The 22,272-nt window shown below is 39.0% G+C and overlaps 1 protein-coding gene across 1 annotated transcript in view; it reads right to left on the bottom strand.

Annotated features, from left to right (window-relative positions):
• The window catches only part of LOC121352872 (probable acyl-CoA dehydrogenase 6), a 76,231-nt gene that overhangs the window by 45,868 nt on the left and 8,091 nt on the right, over positions 1–22,272 (bottom strand). The window contains exon 2 of the mRNA XM_041466203.1: positions 18,023–18,143. Coding sequence (XP_041322137.1) covers positions 18,023–18,143 — 121 coding nt within the window. The remainder of the gene's footprint in view (positions 1–18,022; positions 18,144–22,272) is intronic.

Genomic DNA, 22,272 nt, shown 5'->3' with positions numbered 1-22,272 from the left:
TTTTTAAAATGAATTTGTAAAATTTACACCAGCTCTTTAAGAACCCTTGTGGCATGAAAGTTTGCTTCCACTTTAAAGCTCCCTTTTTGCTAATTCTAATGGCCACCCTACACACTCTGTAACGAGTGTCACCAATCACAGCAGGGATGTCTGAATAATATAAAACCAAACCAGATGTGTATGAAAAACCTTCTGTCCCATACCCAAACTCTATATACAAGTTTCATACTTGACTGTTTAATACTCTATCTAGGTCTTTTACATGACAGAATAACTGAAGACTTGAATAAAATCACACCAGTTTTGGTGGCTTGTTCCCCAAAATTTGCTTGGGAAACAGAAGTGTTTCCATGGCATACACTCTAACTTCAATGTGACTTAACAAGCTGTCTAGAGGGAGCAGTGTGAAAACTAAAGACTGATGGTTTCCTTACTTATCTTTTTCTGTTTACAGTTGAGATTATTTTCTCATTAGCATGATAAATGACTTAACATTTTTCACTACTTTCCATGATGATATAAGCCAGGTTTATTTTACAAAGACACAGAGAAAAATTTTTTTATAAAATAAATACATATGTGATTGAAATGTGTATACCAAATAGTTTGCACTCAGAAATGGTCTTTTTGCCTGTTTGCTAATAGACAACAAACTTATAAATGTGCTTGAAATTATTTAATAAACACTTTTTCTGAACAAACGTATAGAGGTTCTTAGGACAAGCTGCCTATTAGCAATACCAACCTGATTTTTTTCCATTACTCATACTCTTGCACTATTCACTGAAAAGAGACTTATTTATATCTGTCTTATCTATAAAGATGCTCTTAATGATGATTAAAGACTTGGGGACATGAGAAAGAAAGCCAAGAACCTCTACAGAAGGTCCCAGAAGACTGAGTCACAGCATATCTTCTCCATCAATACATCTGGTATGTCTTCACCAGTAAGGTTTCCAACTTCTGGTGAAAAGTGATAATCTCAGCACTTCATTTGCTGGCAGTTTTTCAGTCTATATTTCTCATTTTCTTCCACTGTCCTAAACAGGTCCTCATTTCCTTGTTTACATTGTAATCACATGAGTCTAATCACTCCATAGTTCAACTAGAGAGCCCTTAAATTGTTCCTACAGATCAATCCTTTGAGCTTTCTTAATTTCTTCCTTGACCTCATTAGTTTGCCAAAATCTTTCAGGCCAAGACATGCCCAGCTAATAGCTTCCATTCCAAATCTGTCCTCAGTGTTAGCAAAATATGCAGTTAATTTAGTTTTTGTCCTAAAAGTTGTAGATGAAAATTCCCTGAAACACAGAAAAGATTGAGTTCCTCTTTTTTGAGCTTTCACTGGTAATTACAGTGATGACCTCTGCAACAAAAATGGTAAACAGATGCAGAAAGAAAAGCAGCCTTATAGCAAAGAGAAAGAAGAAAACAAATTTTTAAAATAAAGAATGGGATCAAATTCTGCTCAAACATAAAGGATAACTGCAAAACTCTTACAGCAGAACATGCTTCAGTGCTACTTACTGAACTTAGGTCTTTCACTGGCAGAAGCAGTCCAGCACCACAGCAAAGCTATTCCAAGAGTCAAACAAGAAGACCTCTCAAAAATGTCTTTCTAGCTGACTAACAGATGGGTAAAAAAATAAATCAAGATCACAGACTAAATGAAACTAGATAAAGTACATTACCTGTCTCTAGCAGCATATAAACCGATAATTTTCCAGTATTTTGTATTTGGGAAAAACAAAAGAATCGTCGGAAACTAAGGTGAGTTAAAAAATTAAAAACTGATCTAAGTTTACTTTTTTTTTTTTTATTATTGCCACTAGACATGGCATGTGCCAGGAAAAGGGCTGTGTTGTTTCTACAGTTTTAAACAAATTAACCACAGCTTTCCTAGCCAATAGTGCACACTGCATTAACTCTAGATAACAGACTAAAAGACATCTTACTTCACAATATTCTCAATTGCTGCTTGGGATTTAGAGAAACCAAGTGCATGGAGATGTAATTTTACCTCAAGTAAGTCATCTTACTGTTATCCAAATATGAAAGGTGACCGAAACTGCAGTTGCCCTTACTACTACAGACTCAAGTCATTCAGTCTGCAGCTCCTCATGAACATTCTCATGAAAATAAGATACACTTCATCTCCTATGTGTTTCAGGAGACAGCTTCTTTCATTTTCTCCTGCAATGAGAGGTTGGGAGACAAGCATGAAAGCAGGCACAGTTTTGATGTCAGTGTGAAGAACAAACACTGAAAGTCCCAGTGCACGACTGCAATTCACAGCAGCTGAGGGTCTCTGAAAATGCAGGGCACCTGCAGCAACTTGTTTGGAACACTACTGTGTTGTAAACACACAGAAATAAATCTTGCTAGTATTTTCCTATCAGTTACTTCTGCACTGACTTTAATTAGGCAGAAGCGGGGTTCATGCTGCCATTTGAACAAATGATGGACAGAAAAATCTAATTCCTACTTCGCTGCATGACCAGACCCCACAGCTGCATGGTGGTTTCTCAGATAGGCTCTGCCATCCACACCTTTTGCTGCCTGGCAGGTTGCAGGTCTATGGGAAAACAATTAGCTGGGCAGGATTTGCATAGCACACTGCAGCAATGCTTCCGTGCCTGCAAGTCCACTGCTAGCAAGTCACATCCAAACACACAGCAAGATGGAAGACTAAAGTATCAGGTGAGAACCAAGGTACCAGCAGGAAAAATGGACAGCATTGTTTTGGAAAATGTAAAAAAAAAAAAACAAACAAACAAAAAAAAACAAAACAAAAAAAAAAAACCAAACCAAAACCACATAATTTTCTTTTTTATTCTTCTAAGAGTGAGATCTAAGCCTCTGTGTCTTTACTGAAATAACAAAGAGACTCAGGTATACGCTCCTTGTGACAACTTGAGACTGATTAAGAAATGTTTATACAAAACCACAAGAGTTATGAAGCATGAGCAAGCTTCCTCACTTCAATCAAACTGGCAAGTTTACAAATTTCAGTAACACATTTCATGACACATTTATTGCAAGATTACATTAATGCCCATCTGCCCAGAAGCATGAATGGAAAACTTAAGAGTTTGTAATGTTTCACTGAAATTTCTCTTGCTGATTACCAAATAAGCATTTCCACCTAGCAGTATGTCTAGTTCAGGACATTGAACCTCTGAAAAACAAGACCTGTACAGACTCCCATACCTGTAAATCCAGTCAGGAAAGAGCCTCAGAAAAATACGATGTTTCACAAGCAATATAATTATTTCACCCTTTAAAATCATGGCAAAATAAAAGTTGTTCGTTAATTTAAAGACTGGAAAATACATATGTCTGGATGATGCTCTCAGTCATATGGTTTAGTTTTAGATAGTCCTGAGAGGGGCAGGGAGCTCAACCCTATGATACTTGTGGGTCCCTTCTGACTCGAGACATTCTGTGACATGTCATGATGTGCATGTGCACACACAAACATGCATGTACCATAAGACTCACAGCTGGTATGCACATCTCTGCACCAGCAACATGTCCTGCCACTCTGACTCATGTTTCAGACATGACGGAACACCATTGCTTGGGGCTGACCTGGTTCTTCCTGCAGGACAAAGGCCAAGCACAACACTGAGGTTGTTATGCCACTCCCCTCTTCCCTCCTTCGAAGGACAAAAGGGGTACAGAGAAAGCTGGAGAGATTTGCTTAAATCTGCTCAGCCACACCTGAGATTCAGCCTTGATATAAAACTGCACCCAGTGTCTTCACAAGGACTGATCTCCTACCATTCCTACATCTGCAGGTTTGGGTAATTAATAGTCAGGGAATTGGCCTAATTAGTTTCAAATTAAATATTTTCAAAACTCACTGAGAATTAGTGAGTAAGCCATGCTAATTAAATATTGAAGGAATAAGTGAAAATAAGCACCAGGAGAGGTGTCTCTGCACACTACTCCCAATGCACAAAGGATTTAAGGGCATTTACTAGAACTCATTAACTGGATCTGTGAGCATCTTCTTGACCCCTGATTTTTCTTCAACATATTAAGGCTGTGTAAAATATGTATAAATGCAAGGAACAGCTTTGAAAATGGATTTATAAAGATTTTCTTAGAAAAACCAAACCAGTGAAGGCTTTGATAATAATAAAAGAAGAAAAAAATACACTCAACAATAATAATGTACCATCTCAAAGCAATACAAAAACACTCTATTACCAGCATGCAAAATATATTGTAAAAAAGCACTCCTGCAAAAACAGTACAGTCATTCTTCTCACAGATATCTGAATATATGCAACACTGCATTAGCCCACAAGCGTACACGGATGAAAAATGAATCAGGTGGGTAACCTGACAACAAACAGAGAAACCTCAGGATAAATACCTCAGTGAAAGTGGAAAATGGAATGGAATTTTTTTCTATAAATATTTATGGCATCAGAGATGATCACTACTCTGCCTGCTGACCCAGCAAACAAAAAATAATTAGATTGTGGTATTTTTTGCCATCATGTGGAGGGAAATCCTGTCTGAGCTCCAGGTGCTCTGCTCCCCCTGTTCTGTCTCAGGCTTTGCACCAGCAGCTCCCCACTCCAGGCCCCTGGGCTGCAGCCAGGAGAAAGGCTGGGGTGTATGGGATAAGCAGCTCTAAATGCAGCTGCTCCAGCTGGGCCAAGGGAGCGGGCAGCTTCAGCTCACACCACATTTCTTTTCTTGGTGGCACACATTCTTGTCTCTCCTCTCGCCCATTAAGGACTTTCTCAGACACTCAGGAACTGAGTTATCTTTGGGACCTCAAATTAATCTGGCTAAGCTTCATAATATTCCAAAGTACAGAGGAAACTGAGCACTTAATAAAGAGTTTTTTTCAGAAACTAACCACATCACTGCTTCATAAAAACAGCTTTCAGTGTCCCCCCCTTGCTTCCAAAGACCACTGCTGCAGACCAGGTAGCATTGGTGTTATTTCATCACAGCAATTCCTCTGCCCAAACTTTAAAAATTTAGAAAGCAGGTATGGTGACATCTGGCTATCCCCTGTGAGACATGTCCATGAGTGGCTCAAAGAGCTTCCCTTTATTACAGAGAAGTTGCATTAGATGTCTCCTGCCCTTTAATCCAGGGCTTATTAAAGTCAGTGAGGATTCTGCCTCTAAAACCGCTGCAAGCAGTGATTGCCACCTGTCTCATCATTCCCTTGCTGTGCAATGCAACAGTGCAGTCATTCTGGGAGACGGGAGGTCTGCAGCAGACACACCCCCAGGACAGACTGACTGATCTGGCTACATGGTTCCAGGTAGCTTGAAGTCTTTAGTAGAAACCAGCAAGGAAAGATAGTCTAAGGAGGCAAACAAAGAGAAAGCATATTTATCACATCATTTCCTTTCTCTCATTACAATCACAGTTTTCAAAAAACTAAAATTGCAAGAATGTCCCCAATTCTCTTTGATGTTCAATAGAGCTAAAACCAATAACTAAGGCCTTTTATTGCACAGAGGTTATTTAAAGAAAGGTGATATTTGACCTATAGCAGCTAGAAAGACACAGGCAAGCAAGCGGGATGCTATATTCAATTATCCCAATCTCAGCCATCAGCCCAAGTGTTGAAAATACTGTTGCATGAAGAAGATGCATGTTGACATACGGTTTTAACAGAGGATCAACATAACCAGTCTTGACTATAATCCCTCCAGTTTCATCCTTTGCAGATGACACACATCTCAGACACCAAAAAGAAGAGCAATGTTTTGACTGCGCTTTTCGTTAACCAGCTTCACAAACATAGTGAGTTCAAAGCCTGTGTTGAATGTGGGTGTTTTCATCTGGCCCTGTGCTTTAGAATGACTTCATATCATTGAGATATTTTTCACTCTGAATTTTGCCCTGATTGGTTGCAATTTGTTACTTATTAAAATTGCAGCTGACCATTAAAAATACATTTGTGGCATTCCTCAGATTCTCCAGAGTCAACTGAAATAAAACCACCCCTGCCAAGTGGTTTCACAGCATGATACTTGAACAGCAAGAACATTTTCTACTATGCTCTTAAAACATTCACCTTTTTTTCTGAAATTTACCACTCTCACAACAACAACAACAAAAAAGCAAACCCAAACAACCTTGACACAAAAACATCACAGACAAGAGTGGGAAGGGTGGTTGAAAGCTAAGCAGGGATGTTGGGAGATGCTGGAGGTAAACACTTCTCCACAAGGTTCATCTGTTGGGATCTTTCAAGTCTTGGACTGCAGTAACTCCCTCAGGATTGTCTGAGAGCAAGCACAAACCATCCTGATCAGAAATCTCCTGTCTCCCACATTCATCACAGCTACCTAGACTCCCAGATTTAGGGTTCATTTTCTGGCTCTGCTCCAGTCTTTGCCATATCTGCATTTCAGCTCCCAGCTGTGAAGCCTGGCTCCAGCTGGGCACCCACCATCCACCCAGAATCATGGACCTGGTTACACTGGTGGCCTCTAATAACTCTGTAAGTGTAGCTCTTGGAGTAGGTTGGTGGTTTGCTTGGCTCGGGTTTTTTTTTTTTTTTTTTGGTTTTTTTTTTTTTTTTTTTTTTTGTTGTGGTTTTTTTTTTTTGTTGGGGTTTTTTTTTTTTTTTTTTTTTTTGTTTTGTTTTGTTTTGTTTTTGTAATTAAGTTGGCATAATTAGAGATAAAAAGGAATCATGTAAGGGCTTGTACCACTCCAAAGCCAGGGATAATTGCAAAACACAAGTCTTACCTCATCACTGTCTATTTCACATTTTGCAGCTTTAGTGACAGACAAATCAGTGGCCTTGTTATGTTTTGATTTTTCCTCTTATTTGCTGCCTAATTTTCTTATTTCTTTTTAAACAATACATCTAATAAATGACAATACTTTTCTTTGCAAGCTTTTGTTTACATTTGTATGCCTGTGAAATTAACTATGTAGAATCACAGAATGTTTTGGCTTGACCTTTAAATGTCATCTAGTTCAACCCTTCCTGTGCTGAGCATGGACTCCTTCAACTAGATCAGACCTCTGTCTAACCTGACCTTGAATGTTCCACGGAAGGGACATCTACCACCTCTCTGAGCAACCTGCTCCAGAGCTTCGGCACCGATTGTAAAAGATGTTTTACTCGCATCTAATCTGAATCTACCCTCTCCTAATTTGAAACCATTACTCCCTGTACTATCACTACAGGCCTTGCTAAAGAGCTTGTCCCCACCTTTCTTATAAACTTAAGGTACTGAAAGTCTGCAACAAGGTCTCTCTGGAGTCTTCTCCAGGTTGAACAACACCATCCCTCTCAGCCTTTCCTCATAGAAGAGGTGCTCTGTCCTTCTGATCATCTTTATGACCCTCCCCTGGACTTGCTCAAATCTTTCCCATGCTGAGGACCCCAGAGCTGGATGCAGCACTGCAGGTGGGGTCTCACAAGGGCAGAGGAGAGAGGGACAATCACCTCCCTTGACCTGCTGGCTACATTGCTTTCTATGCAGGCCAGGATACTTTTGGCTTTCTGGGCTATGAGTGCACATTTGCCAGGTCATGTCCAACTTTTCATCCACCAATACCCCCAGCTGCAGTGTTCTTTGCAAGGCTACGCTCATATTTACAGCTCATATTTGAAACTCAGAGAAGAACTTTGGTATTGTTCCATTTTACCTTTTCTCACCAAGCTCTGTTATGACCAGAAATTATTTCAATTAATCCCTTTATTATTATTTAGCATAACTTATATTTAAATTTCCTTTCCCCCTAAACTTACTTAGTATGCTTCAACAACTACCTCTAAGGATACTCCCTCACAAGAAATCAAACTCCAAAGCTTTGTGATTGTTTTTTGAATGTTGTCAGTTCCAACTTAGTATTAAATAAAAAGCTGTTTCATAATGTTAAAAAGAATGTTCTGTATAATATTCTGCCTTCTGATGGTAATTTTGTATAATTAATGCCACCTTTCTGTGCAACCTTTTGTGTTCTAAAGTTTATTCTGCACTCCCACATGGAAAATTAGATCATTCAGCATGTGGAGGCATTTACAGAATACAGCTCACAACTACCCATTAAATAAATAAAATAGTGAAATGAAGGAAAAATTATGCTAAAATATCAGCTATTTTTTTCTTTCAAGCACTACCAGTGTCTTCATTCAAATGACAGGAAAGGAGATGATGGTAGCACTGTGAGAGACCACCACATGTGCTGCTTTGTCTCTCATCAGGACATGGAAAGTGTCTGCTGGAGGTTTTTTCCACCTTTCATTACAGACAAGCTAATTACAGATCTCGTTGGAGTGGCAGGGGAAGGGAGCAGGTTGAAGCCCCAGATCTCCCGGCCATGTCCACGTTCCCACTCTCTATTCAACTTCTCCTGACTAAATCCATCACTGGAAGACTGTGCACAGCACAAACACACATCTACCCAAATCCAGGCAAAATATTTTAAAGCCATGCTGGACAGCCTATCCACAGAGCTCAGCATGAATCCCAGACAGCTTGAAACTATGACAGAAGACCTGAGGCTGCCTCCTGAATGCTCATCGTGCAGGCACAAGGCACAACATAGAATGCGTCCCCCCCATCCACCTTCCCCACTTTGATGTGCATTTTTCCTTGCAGAAACCACACTATGCTATAGATCTAGATAGTGGTTGCTGCAAAGGTAAAAATCTCCTATAATCTCATCATTTTAGTTTTTGCATCTTAGATTGTTTCAAAGTCCGTGGTCTGAATGCTGGGAGCAATTAAAACCTGTGAAACCTTTAGCAAGATCAAAGTTGGAAGATTTTTCTAATCCTCTGCATTTACATGTTTTGTTTCAGACACCTAACTAAACTGCTTGAAAAATATCTTTAGGGAAGGTCCAATTCATTATCTTCCACTGTTTTTCCAGTTTCCTAACAGAAAATGGATATTTTCCCTCCCTTCCCTGATTTAGCAGGCAGCCCCACAGAATGTGTGCAGTGATCAGATTCTGATTCACCTCAAAGATGATACTCTGAAATCCCTGGAGCTGCTTATGAGTTACACAATGCAATGACTTTACAGGCCAGGCCAGTTCTTGCACAATCAGTTTGCAGAAGCATGTTCAGCGGGCACCTCCAAAACCTAGGATTCCTTCAGTTTTAAATGTACCATCTTTCATGTGCATTAAAGATCTGCTGGTGACTTTAAACTGATGATGAAGCAAACTTTTCAAAGACCAAAATACTAATCTAGCTTCTAGGAGAGAAGAAACTGGATTCTCAGTAGCAAGACATAAATGCAAAAATGAAACAAAGTGAAATTAGAATCTTGAAAATAGTTACAAAGTTCTGCCGGAAGGAGCAAAAACATTTCCTGTTAAAATGATTTGCTTGTAAAGAATTTTGCCCCTGGTATTTGTTTCCTCTTGTATTCTCCTCTTTCCACATCCGCCTCTGGGGCTATGGGATCTGATGACACACAGTTTCAACCTGGGCAGAGATAGAGAATGGGATTCCCAACATTGTGTTGTAAGAACATAGGGTTAAAATGTAGGAAACTGCTTTTATTCTTGAGAGAATCAGGTTTATCTGGGCATCTCATTAGTGTGGTGCCAGGGAGTCCAGATGAGACCTGTCCAAAGGTAACAAGTGCATAATTGTTTCCTTTATAGGTCCAGCAGCCCACAGGTTTTACAGGAACAACCAGAACGTACAGTTTACACAACTTTTCCCAGGCAGAAGCATGTAAAAGAATAATACAATCCACTAGGAGGTCAGAGGATGCATCGTGATCAGCTCAAATACCCTCAGAATACAAAGATGCCAAAATCTCTTCTTAAATGTGGCACTTCTACAATTATCAGCTGCCATAACTATTTTCTTTTAATAATGCAGAACCTGACGTGCAGAATATGAATTAGTGTAAGGCTTTAAAAAAAAATAAATATAAATTTTACATGGTTCCTATTTGTTCTTCCAAACAACCCCAAGCACAATCTCACTGTCCCACCAGCAAAACTGTCCTCCCTCCAGGGTGCCAAAGGACCTGGTTAAAAGCAAAATAAAAAACAGCTTCAGTGTGATTTTTTTTTTTTTTTTATCATGTGCCAAGTATGACAGCAGCCTTGTGCACAGGAAGCATCTGGACACACTGGAAAGAATTTCCTGACCAGCTTTGAGTGACAAACTCAAGTAACAGCTTTCACACCAGCTACAGAAGAGCAAATTGCTCCCACGCTATCGCTCTTGGGGAAAAAAAAATGGGAGGGGAGGGGAAAGAGCCCCTCATTATTTTACCCAAAACAAGCAAGCAATCAAAGCCCAAAAAGCCAGTAAAATGGATTCAGAGGCCTTTTTCATTGTTTTTTCGCAAAATATTTTTATTGCTTTCAGTCCTTTCAAAGTCAGTTAAAATAGAAGAAGCAGCAAATATAAGTTGTTAGGGAAGTTAGACAAGGACCCACCAGAATCCTCTCAAGAGGGAAAAAAACAAGAAGAAAGAGATCAGGCTCAGTGGGGAACACAAGTAGATAGAGGTGGCTGAAAACAGTTGGTAAGATTTAGAAAATAAATATGGATAGTAGTGCCCTGTAAAAAACATGTTCACAACCATTCCAACATACAAAAGTATGAGAGAAAAGTACAAAAATTAACTTGGCAGTGCTGGGTTAATGGTTGGACTTGATGATCTAAGAGGTCTTTTCCAAACTTTATGGTTCTGTGACTAATTAAAGGCTTCCTTTCTTGGGCTGTGGAAGGATCCTGAACAAGTTGAAATATGTATTGTGCATGTTTTTGCCAGGCTTAGACTCCAGCCCATGGAGAAGTGCTAGATGTGGCCTCACCAACTCAGGGAAGAGTTGGTGAGGCCACAGAGTACAAGAAGCTGTGAAATGGTGTATTCACCTGCTAAGTGAGCGGCTGATGATCAGAAATACAATTACGCTCCCTGTAATAACTGTGGATGGTGCCACCATCTGTACATTTATTTAACATTCTCTGGATTCCTGTTAAACTTTGCTCCTTGTGATTTCCATGGAATGAGTTTCACAGGTTATACATAATGTATAAAGGAAAAAAAAAATCCTTTCAGAAGGCTTATTACTCACTGATCTTCTGCTCTGTTGAGACCCCTGTTCTTGAATAATAAAGCAAGGGTGAGAACAGTCCCATTCATTTCCTCTGACACACAGTATAGGAAACAGAAGAAATGCTGACTAAAGTCACCTTAATTTTAAAGCATTCAGTGATGCCACAGAAAACTCAAACACTTTCTCCTGTGATACACATTCATGGAAATTTTTCATTAATTCTATCTTTGTTCCCCCTTTCAGGTGTACAAGTGGAGCTGATTTGTAAGTGGTTGAGGCTCTGGGCAAGTACCCTTTTTCTGCCAGTTCTCAGACTCAAGGGAAGTACATGTACACAGGTCATGGTGTTCCAAAGGTCCCAAGCAAGAAGTTCCTGCCCTCCTTCAGAGTCATGCCACATTCCTGGCTCCTGCTGCCCAGAACTGAAGGTATCTCCCAGGGCAGGCAAGACCACAGAGTGGGTTTGTAGCCTTATGGAAAACTATAGCTACTGCACTAGAGATAACAGAAATCAGCAATTCTAGGCCACCCAAGAAAGGCACAAAGAGAACAGACACATTCTTCAGGAAATACATTGTCCTGCAAGAAGTACTTTGTTTATCACAAATGGCCTCCCATGCCTCTGCTTAAGAAACAAAACAAAGGGAAAAAAAACAGAAAAAAACCAGACACTGAGCTCTTACATCAAAACTTTTTTTTTCTGTAAAACAGAAAACTTAAATTAAATTTCAGTGTATGTACAATTCTGGTGATTGGAAGAACACTTTTCTTATCACTTTGTCTCTCACAGTCGGTCCGCACTTGGAATGTGTGACATGTATTACATGTAAGTGTAAGAGGTGCATTTATACTTTCAGAAAGCTTTTAAATTGTGCCATTTATGTATATGACAGATGTCAAGAATCTTGAGACTGGGAAGAGACAGTTATGTGCAAATTAGACATATTTGTAATACCCAGGTTATTTTAGTATAACCTCATTCACTGGCCAAGCTTTGTCAAGAGACAGTCTTGCTATTTGATCTACAAAAGTAAAGAATAAACAAGACTCCTCTAATAAAAACTTCCTGAACAGTATGTCTTACTTGATAATGCCTCAATCCCTGTATTCTTTTCAGGTGTTATATTATTTCCTATTTCTTTAATATGCTCTTTAATATGTTTCTTTAACTGTTCTCTTCACTGTGCATTCTTCTCTTATTCACAATTATAAAATCAAGAACATCAGATTTTTATCAGATATATCCCTTTGAAAATCCCCAAGCCCAACAATTTCCTACAAAACTGGAGGAAAGTCAAGCACAATAGAGGACAGACTCTCCTGCACAACCCAGAGTAGAACAGGGGCAGAACAGGGACAGCAGCTTGTAACACTCTCAGATTCTAAGCACTCCAAGTCAGATTCAAGACACCACGTGGGTCTGACAGTTTGTGCAAAGCCTGTGATTGACAGAAGTGAATTTGGCATGGCAGGTCTGCTGTGAGAAAAATGTGTGTCAAGAGCTCAAGCATTAATTACACATACATAACCGAGCATTTGCTACCAGTTAGATGCTTCTTTCTCCAGGAAAGAGACATTTTAAATTGCCTTCTCAATATAATTTTGACATAACCTCTACACATACCAGATTTCAGAAATTCCCACATCTGATCCCTAAGGTATTGTTATTAGCACACCTGAACTGCATGAAGTACGGCTGTGTTCTGCATTACAAGCCACAAGTGTGAGGATTTGCCTTATCTGAAGCACAAAAGCAGAATCCCAGGAACTAATCTGATCCTCTATCAACAACACATTTAAAGGAAGATTATCTCTTCTGCAAAGACTGGGTGTCCTTCAGTAAGTCAGTTCTCTGCTGGCTGCTATTGACAGCTGAACAAGCTACTCCCAGAGTTACCACTGCCACAAAGAAAAGAAACACAACCATTTCCCAAGTCAGGTTCACAGTTAAAGAAAAACCAAAGATGAACTCCAGTGCTCATTTCCCTGTCTTATCAGAAATACCTGATGATCTGTGAAATACAGCAAACTGTCCCCCCCTTACCATTTTCAACTGAATTTCATCATGCACTTGCAATATAATAGATGGGACTTGAATAGTCAGCATTTCACAACAGTGGAGGAGAGAAAAAAAGTCTCAACTACACAGAACTCAGGTGCATATACACATACAAAATCCTGTTTTCGTGAGATTTCAATCCAATCCACTGAATTAGAAGGTCCAATAAGCATCTGAAATTTCTTATACTTACCTGATCAAGGTCTCCAAACCCCTGCCACACATCACGATTTTTGTCATCAAATAAATTCAAATAAAGCAGTGACTGATTTGGTCTACTGTTTTTTGAAGGCCTATCAAAATTATTTCTTGATTGCAAAACAGGTATAAATTATAGCTGGTAAACACTTGAGAGTGCTGATTTATTGGTTCATTGGTGTCTGAAACATGACCCAAAGGCTCCTCTTGCAAACCTTCAGAGTGTAACTACTATTTATTAATGATTATTGCACTCTTTTGTAAGTGGGAAAAAGATCAAGTATTCAATTCAGCTGACTACACTTAAATCTACTAAACCAAGAACAAGCACTGCAGCTGGTCCACTACTGCCATATAGGAAGGGTTTGGGGTAAATTAATTCACTTCTGACAAATATATCCCTCCTAGTTCTATCCACAGAAGTACCTGAACATCTTCCATTTATTTTCTAAGTTACCATCAAACCCTGTTTCACCTGAACTACTAAATCCCCTTCTAGTTACTGCTCCTCCCAGGTCCTTCTATGCTCATTCTGTATAATAACAAGGCTTAGTATTACAGAAAGGGGAAAAAATAACCCCATACACTTTTTCCAAGTGATTCTCCATGCCCAAACTCTCACAAGGTTTCATTTTACCAGAGAAATGTATACTTGCAAAGAAAACAACAGAACTAACCTTAGAGGATAGTACAGATCTATATTCCCTCCCCACATTCAACATAGAGACACTTCTAATAAACAGGTTTTCTGAAGGGAAGGCATTGTATCATTTTCCAACTGCAGTGCAATCATACACTTGAAACATTATTTTTGTTTTATCAGATGCTTCTCTGTTTGAAATGACAAGAAGGTAATGATTATTACTTTCTCCACTCCCAAATCTGACATTTTCCCAGCAGTAGAGGAAGGGGACAGACAGTGTAGAACTACACTTCCTCATCCATGTGCAAATTGTACCACAGTTACTTAATTTTCCTGAAATATATAGGAACATATTTTCTACATTCACTGCTAGGTGTCTGACAGTAATAAATGAAGGCTACTATTTGGACAAACTTGTCATCATTATTTCTAGATGCTAATGCCTTTCACTAAATATTCCTACAGTACTGCCAGTGTAAACACAAATGAAATAGACAGAGCAGGCATCATTATCACTCGTGTTTCACAGTGATGCCATGTGAATTCGCAGGAGAGCAAACACTGCCCTCCCACAAACCCTCCTCTCCCATCCTTTACAGAATTCCTGTGCTTTTACATCAGCTGATAAAACAACTTTTAATCATCTGCATTGGCATATGCAGGCACACAGTACATTTTGAGCCTGCATTTTTGGCAATACATCCTAAAATTTAGCAACAGCCAAGGCTTTGATTCATAAACCATAGGATCACAGATAACCAGACAGATACTTTCCACTTTTAATCCAGTATCTCATCTAATCTGCACATAGAACAGTTCAAAGAATACGTCTTGCTCACTTCCCTTAGCAAAACAGACAATGGCAAACTACCAAGACTGGTTAAATATTTCTGCTGCCTGCCCTAATATTCTCTACCCTTAGTTTTGGGACTGGCAGTAGCTCAGTAACTCAGAATTTTATGATTTATGAAGAAATACACAGTAATCATAAATGAAAAATAATTTTATAATTTATTAAGAAATACACAGTAAACATAAATGAAGAATAATAAGTATATAGGGATGTTGTTTTTTTCTTCTAAATCCTGAATGAAGTAATTCTGTAAAACACATTTTGCATGAAGCAAAAATAAACTTTTTATGCATAAATGATATTCACTTTTCACCATGTATTTTACTAGTAGGAAGAATCCTGCCATGTAACAGAAAACAAACCCTTTCCTAAGCAAAACTAACATATGCACTATTTTTGAGCCATGTAAAGAATACCAGAGCAGAGAAATTGTTCGAAGAGAAGACTCCTTCTCTGGCAGAGAACTGACCAGACAGTAAGTTAAATCTACTGATGATCTTAAAAATTCTCCAATTATGGGTGCATGCCTGAGCTTTGCCCACAGTGTTTACATGACCTCCAATGAACACCCTGAACTACAGCCAATATTCACTAGAAACAACTACTGTGTAAACAACTGTGAAAAAATGTACAGGAAAAGCTTTGTCAACTTTGTAGCCTGCAACTGCATACAGTGGGAATTGATGGAGCTTTTGCAATAGAAATAGTGCCCCAAATCAGTTCTCCACACAGAGAAAGTTTCCAGTGATAAAGGACACATTAAGGCACGTTCTTTTAAAAACCTGACTCCCATGAAGCAGCTCATTGTTCATAAAGGGAATGGTGTTTACACAGGAAAAAGTCTACTTTCAACAAATCTAAAATCCAACAGATGTTTCCTTCTATCTAAGCAAAACAAGTGACCCATTTCTGCCCAATCAGAAAGCTTCAAAATTATTTCTGCAGGAAAAAAAATCCCTCCATGCTTGACAGAATGATCTTGGAAAACAAACTCAATAAAGCTTGTATTTCAAAATTGCAACTATTACTAAAGTGAATTAACTTTAAAAAAAATCAGTGTTCTTTAAAGAGAATGTCTTATGATCTGGATTTGAAGAGATACAACATGATAATCTTGGTTTGTGAAAGAGAAAGTAGGGCAGACTGTTAACTCACAAGTGCTCTGCATTGCAATTGCTCTCCTCAAATCAGTTAAATATCCCTTCTTCAAACCTCTTGCAACACCCCTCCAAAGCTCCTGGCTGTTCTTTGCTTCTTCAAATTTCATAAGACTTCTCCTCCTCTGCAAACAGCAACTAAATAACAGAAGTGGCTGAGCAGAGTATAAAAGTGGATCTTTTAATTCTATTTTACATAATCATTCAGCAAGCCTAAGCACTGTGTAGAAGTGTAGAAGACAAAGAATTTCAGCTTTTGGCTTTGCCAAAGTTGTGCAGTTACATACACTGTGCTGTTACACACCTTACTTTGACTTACCATCAGGAGAAAGTTTCAGGACTTTCAGGATGTACCTGGTGGCATTAACCATTACAGAGAAAAGCTGGATCTGGTGAAATCCTGTTGCACAACTGAATGCTGCAAAGACAGCAGCTTCCAAGGAGTTGGTGCACTTTCTGTGCCCAACAATACTGAACTGAGGTGGATCACAGGTTGCTGAGGATTTTATCAATTTTTTATACCTTTTATGAAAAGTAGCTGCAGAGGTCAAATAAATTACATTAACAGCTAGATACAAACATCAAAGCCAAAGTTAAAATAGTCTTAAACATGAGTATGACAAGTGCATGCAACCTTCTGTGCCACCGTTACCTCCACGAGTCCCTTCCTCACTGGATTTTACTTCAGTTATTTCTTGTCCAGATATTTTGTGAGCATTATACAAGTTCCCACCTCTGTAATGTTTTATGAGCAGCACCTTCAGCATTCAGGTTACTTAGTCCAGCTGAAGCCTCTGCATGCCCTGAGATGAATATAAGAAGGCAGAACTGAAATCTGCCAGCCATGCAATGCACCATTATTACACCTGACAAGAATGTCAGCAATGCAAAGGAGACCCAGTGAGATACATTTCAAATCTGCCTATCAAACAATTATAGCAGAAAGTAGAAGTGGTTTTCTCTCTCCCCCAGTAATCCTATTTGTCCTTTAAATAGATCTTAAGCATAATCTTGAACTGTCAGCATTTTTGTAAAGAAATACCAGCTCAGACCTAATTGGATTTGTCAGACAATCACAGCCCAACAGTTCTCTGAGATCTAACAGCTGAACAGCTGTGGGACAACCTTCCACATTATAAGAATTTGAGTTCATTTCAAGAGGGAATATTCCCTCTGAAATTAAGTGATAAAAAGACATAATATGTTGCACAGAACCCTGTGCCTTAGCAGCATCATGATGTGGTGTGATGCTGCTAAGGCACATAGCTGAGGTTATGTGAGCCACCCCATATAGAAAATTATCTGCAGTTAACTGTCAAACACTTCGGGCTGCTCTGAATGTAGGAAAATGGGGTAAAAAAATCATTGAGAATTCTGACTTGAACATGTAACAGCAGCATTTGAAAAGAAAACAAGTATATATTATATCACATATAAAAAAATAGATAGCAGAATATGTATCTTAGCTGAAGAGCAGAAATACTTCCTATTCCTCTGGACTTTTTGGGTCACTTACATATATGAACATACACACAAAAACCTGCTCTCTGTGTCATCAGTGTCCTGTTCTGTTCAGGCTTCTGTGGGCTGGAACAATGCATTTTAAAGATAATCTAGGGGATAATGGCCTAAAGGCCACACTATCCTCATCCTTTGAAATGACTGAGACCTTGCATGTTCAGGAAGTACAATAAGCCAAATCTTAAAATGCTTCCAATGCCTACAAATTGTGGTTTCCTTAATGAAGATCTAGATTATTTCATACATATCTGGATGCAGAAGAAAAGTTCTTATGCAGATTTTATGTTGAAAATTGAAGTGATGTTCATTTTCCTAATTTTAAAATAACAGCCATACAGATTTTAACATTTGTATTTAGAAGTACATCAACTTAAGTACTCGACAATGTTATTTTGTGAATTTGCAGAGCTGGTAACCAGCATGTATGTGACTGAGGAATATAAGCAAACTTTGCACTGAATTCCAACCCATGCTTTGACCTGGGGCAAAAGCGAATTAATCTTTTGAGTCTATCATTATTAATAGTCAGGAGTTACACACTCGCCTACCTGTTGGCTTATCCACACCAAGGAATCCAGCCTGTCCCAGGATTTTAAACACTTTATGTGCTGGAAACTGTCCTTCTTCTTCCCACTTATCCACAAAGGGATTAATGTCCTTGTCAATGATCTAGATTTGGAAAACAAATTGTACAAGTTATAAACACAGACATCCTGCACAAAAACTTTTGACTACTTTCATCTAAAAACTGCGATTCAAGAAGAAAAAGAAAAAACAAGATACAGAGAAAAGCCCACTAATTTTCTTACTTTCTATGGGTATCCTTATTTTCCACTCACCCACAACTACTACAGCAAATGTAATCAGGCAAATGTAAATAATTGTTTTAGCAATTACTACTAGAACAGGCCATCAGGGCTAATTTAAGCCTCTCCAAGGTCTATGAAAATGGCTGTTTCCCTCATTATTTGTTACCTTTTTTGGTACAGTTTCTAGAATGTTACAGGAAAGGAAATCTGGATTATCCTCAAAAGAGCCTTGGCAAAAAAGGTTGATCTGTTCTTGATGACCACACACAGTACCAAGAAAGTCAAGTAGAAGAGATTAATTTCCTCTCCCTTTGCCTGAAACATTCTCAAGGAAGTTGGTGCTCTTTGGGGCATTTACATCTAGTCTATATTTAGACTTCCCCACAAGTCTGACAGAACATATACTGGCAAAGTATGACCTTCTTCCAGAATTGATAATATTCCAAATCTAGTCCCTGAGCAACTCTTGACTGTGCTACTGCTAATGCTGCACACCTTCCAAAAGTCAGTGTCCTAAGCTGCCTGACTACAGTCCTCACACTGTTCAGGCTGCAGCATTCCCTTCCAGCCTTTGCAAGCCACACACATCTGCAGTACAACCATGACATTCAGCAACACTTTCAGGTTTCAGGGCACAGGAGCTGGATGTTTTGCTCCAAAAAGTCCCAGATTTCCATGGCCATGGGAAAGGAGCAAAGTGTGTAGCCTGCAGCTGTGTTCTTGCTGCCTACCAGCTCATCATGAGGCAGCTGGGTTGTGCCAACCTCTACCCAGCTCTGCAGCCCAAACCAGGCCTTGGCACAGGCTGCTTCTGCCATGCAGCCAAGGGCACCACACACCTTGGTCAGCCTCACGAGGGGCTCTGAATAGGAAACATCCTCCCCCCAAACTAAACCCTACCAAAACAAACACCAGTTCCCAACAGAAAGGTAATGCCTCTAACCTGGGACCATGATTTTACTACTATGCTGTTTCATGAAGAGAGAATTTGTTATTTCAAGAACTTACTCCTCTTAGTCTTCTTTCCCCACTAAATAAACAAGTCCTGTGGTGCTAACTATTTCTTGAGCTGGAAATAGAATCCTCTCCATCCATGACTACTGTGTTCTTGAGACCCTGCGAAACCTTCTTCCAAGCTATGTATTTATTGCACATTCTTTGGGGAATTTCAGCCCATATATGGCTGCTTTCTGTCGTCCAGTTGGCCACAGAAATAAGCATACTTGAATGCTGGTAACAGGAAAATCACTTTTTCACTTCTCTCACCAAATTCTGAGAAAACCATATACGGAATGTTCAACTCATTCGGTAATTATTATCTCTCTCCCACTGTTACATTGATTAACACAGGACTAATGATCAAGAGAAAAAAAAATACTTGGCAGAACCCTATCTAGGAGAGCTCACGTTTCTCTTGTATATCACCATATCCCATATGCTCAGATCCTAAGATGCTGACCCACAGTGTTGAAGGTGGTGAAACACCTTTTTGGCTGTAATAGCATCTGGCAACGCTCATTGGATAACACCCAGGGGAATACCTGAAAGAGCATACAAAAAGTTATTCCAGTATTTTGATGGATCTTGGCAAAAAATATGTGGTGAATATACTAATACAGAGTTTTGTTTGTTGTAGCTGGTACCGGGCCAAGTTTTTTGTAGCCTACATAAAAGCTACCTTTGAAGTTAAGCAGATTCTGAATGACTAAGGCATGATTTCTGCAGGTTTGCTCCTGTGCCTTTGAGCAAAACTCAAATTGCTTAACAGAACTGACTTATTACCAGGTGAGGTTTGCCACGTTGAGTAAAACAAGATCTTCCTTGCATGACACAACAATTAAACCCCCAAAGACAACCTCATTGCACAAAACATAAACTGTATATGGCTTTAATTTTTTTTTTTTTTTTAAATCACAATCCAGATACCGATAGCCATAGTTTCTTCTTAGCTATTGGACCATTCACTGTGGTTTTGCAGGAACACCTTCCCTTGTACAACCTCATAAAACCATAAGCCAAATTCCTGAAGAACTACAGTACCCCTCACTGGCTGGTGTTCCAGCACTGAATACTGGGTATTGTCATCCCTTCCTAGAAAAGCTAATTGAAACAAGGAGAGTTATTTCTAAAGGGCCAAGCCAGCAGTGACTGAATGATCACAAAATTAAACATTTGCTTAAAACCTTGCTGAAGACAGGTCAAATAATGCTTTGTACTTTAACCATCTGATTTGTCCTATCCCTTGGCTTTAGCTATTTCCTCACATTTGTGCCCTCAGAAACATATTTCACACTTGAACTGCAGGCAAATATTATGTAGGCATCTTAACTTAAACCCTAAGGTATCCATGCAGTGTCTGGCAATTACAGAGACGCAAGCTTTCAGCAGTATGTGAGCAGCTGGTCTGCTTATTTATATATGCTTTATCATGAGAAACATGGAAATCATGGGTGCCAGCATTTAGACTTCCATCACCAGGATTCCAACTATAGCAAGATCTAAAACTTCTAACAGTAGAAATATTTAGCATTGCATAGTACAGATGTCATCTGACAGATATTCCCAGCCACAAAAGAAATCTTTCCACCTGATCTAGCTGGCCAAATCTCAATGGCATTTGGGATGCAAAGTTGATTAAGAAGCCATAAAAGTTTTCCACCTGCTGAAGTACCAGTATACCACAACGAAAACTGTTCTTTTCCTGACAGCAAGGGCACAGTAAGTCTTATGTATGGAACTGGTGTTTTTCTCAGGCTACTTCATCTGAACAATAAAGATGCAAACCTAAAGGACTAGGCTCTGGAGGCAGCCTTGGTTTAGCCTGCATCTCAGCATGAGCTCAGGCTGCTCTCTGGGGTGCCTCCAAAACATGGCCTCAGAGCTGTTATCAGCTGTGAATTATTAAAAACACTCTGGATACTTGCCCAGTCGGAAATGAATCAAGCCAACAAACTTACTTCATGATGAATGATAGTAAGAAAAATAAGTGTTTTCATTAGAAACTGTCTTGACAAAGTTTTGTGAAAACAGCACCTGTAGCTTCCTGCCCAGGACCGGGGAAATGCCATGGCAGGGTTGAAGAGAGGACAGAGACATAAATTCAGATTTTTTTAGAAACAGGTAATTTTAATTTTTTTCAGCAAAGAGCAATGAAAATATCCGCCCAAATCACTGCCATAGTTTTGACTATTTTCCACTTAAACGTAGTATGTTATTTAAATGAGAAAACAAAAATATATTATGCTGATGCTCAGTATTTTGTGCTGATACTGTAGTTGTATCAGCAACTACCCAGAAACATTAGAAATGCCATTTAATTCTGAATTCTAAAATAAATGCATTCTACAACAGTAGAAACTGTACCTGAATTCATTTGGGTACTGAAAGTATGTACAGATGTCCTTTACGGCAATTAAAGATTAGTTTTCATTATTGACCAGCATGTTTACCTTCTATCATGCAATTCAGAAATTAAAGACCACACCAGTTCTACACACAATACTTCTAAGTACCCCTTATCAGACTATACACTGTACAGTTTCAGCACACTATTAGCAAGATGATGAATTTTGAAACAATAAACTGAATTCTTAACAAATTACACAAAGTTTTACTACAGCTTTCTGTGAGTTATACCTCAGATGAGATTAGACTAATTTATTAGAGAAGCAAGAAAAAATATCTTAGAAAAAGGTATTTTGTATTAAGAAGATTAAATGGAGTCTGTGGAGCCAGGATTAGATTAGATGTTAGGAAGAAATTCTTTACTCAGAGGGTGGTAAAACATTGGAACAGTTTGCCCAGAGAAGTTGTGGATGCCTTGTCTCTGGAAGTGTTTAAGGTCAGGTTAAAAGGGGTCCTGAGAAAGCTGATCTGGTATCCAGCATCCCTGCCCAGAGCAGGGGGCCTGCAAATAGATGATCTTTAAGGTCCTATCCAACCCAAACCATTCTATGATTCTATGATTTTACAATATAACTGTTCCATAT

Source organism: Pyrgilauda ruficollis, unplaced genomic scaffold, assembly GCF_017590135.1.
Source record: "Pyrgilauda ruficollis isolate IOZ18807 unplaced genomic scaffold, ASM1759013v1 scaffold2, whole genome shotgun sequence".
Classification (NCBI taxonomy): domain Eukaryota; kingdom Metazoa; phylum Chordata; class Aves; order Passeriformes; family Passeridae; genus Pyrgilauda; species Pyrgilauda ruficollis.
Note: the sequence above shows the minus strand (reverse complement) of the source record. Positions and strands in the feature narration are given on the sequence as shown.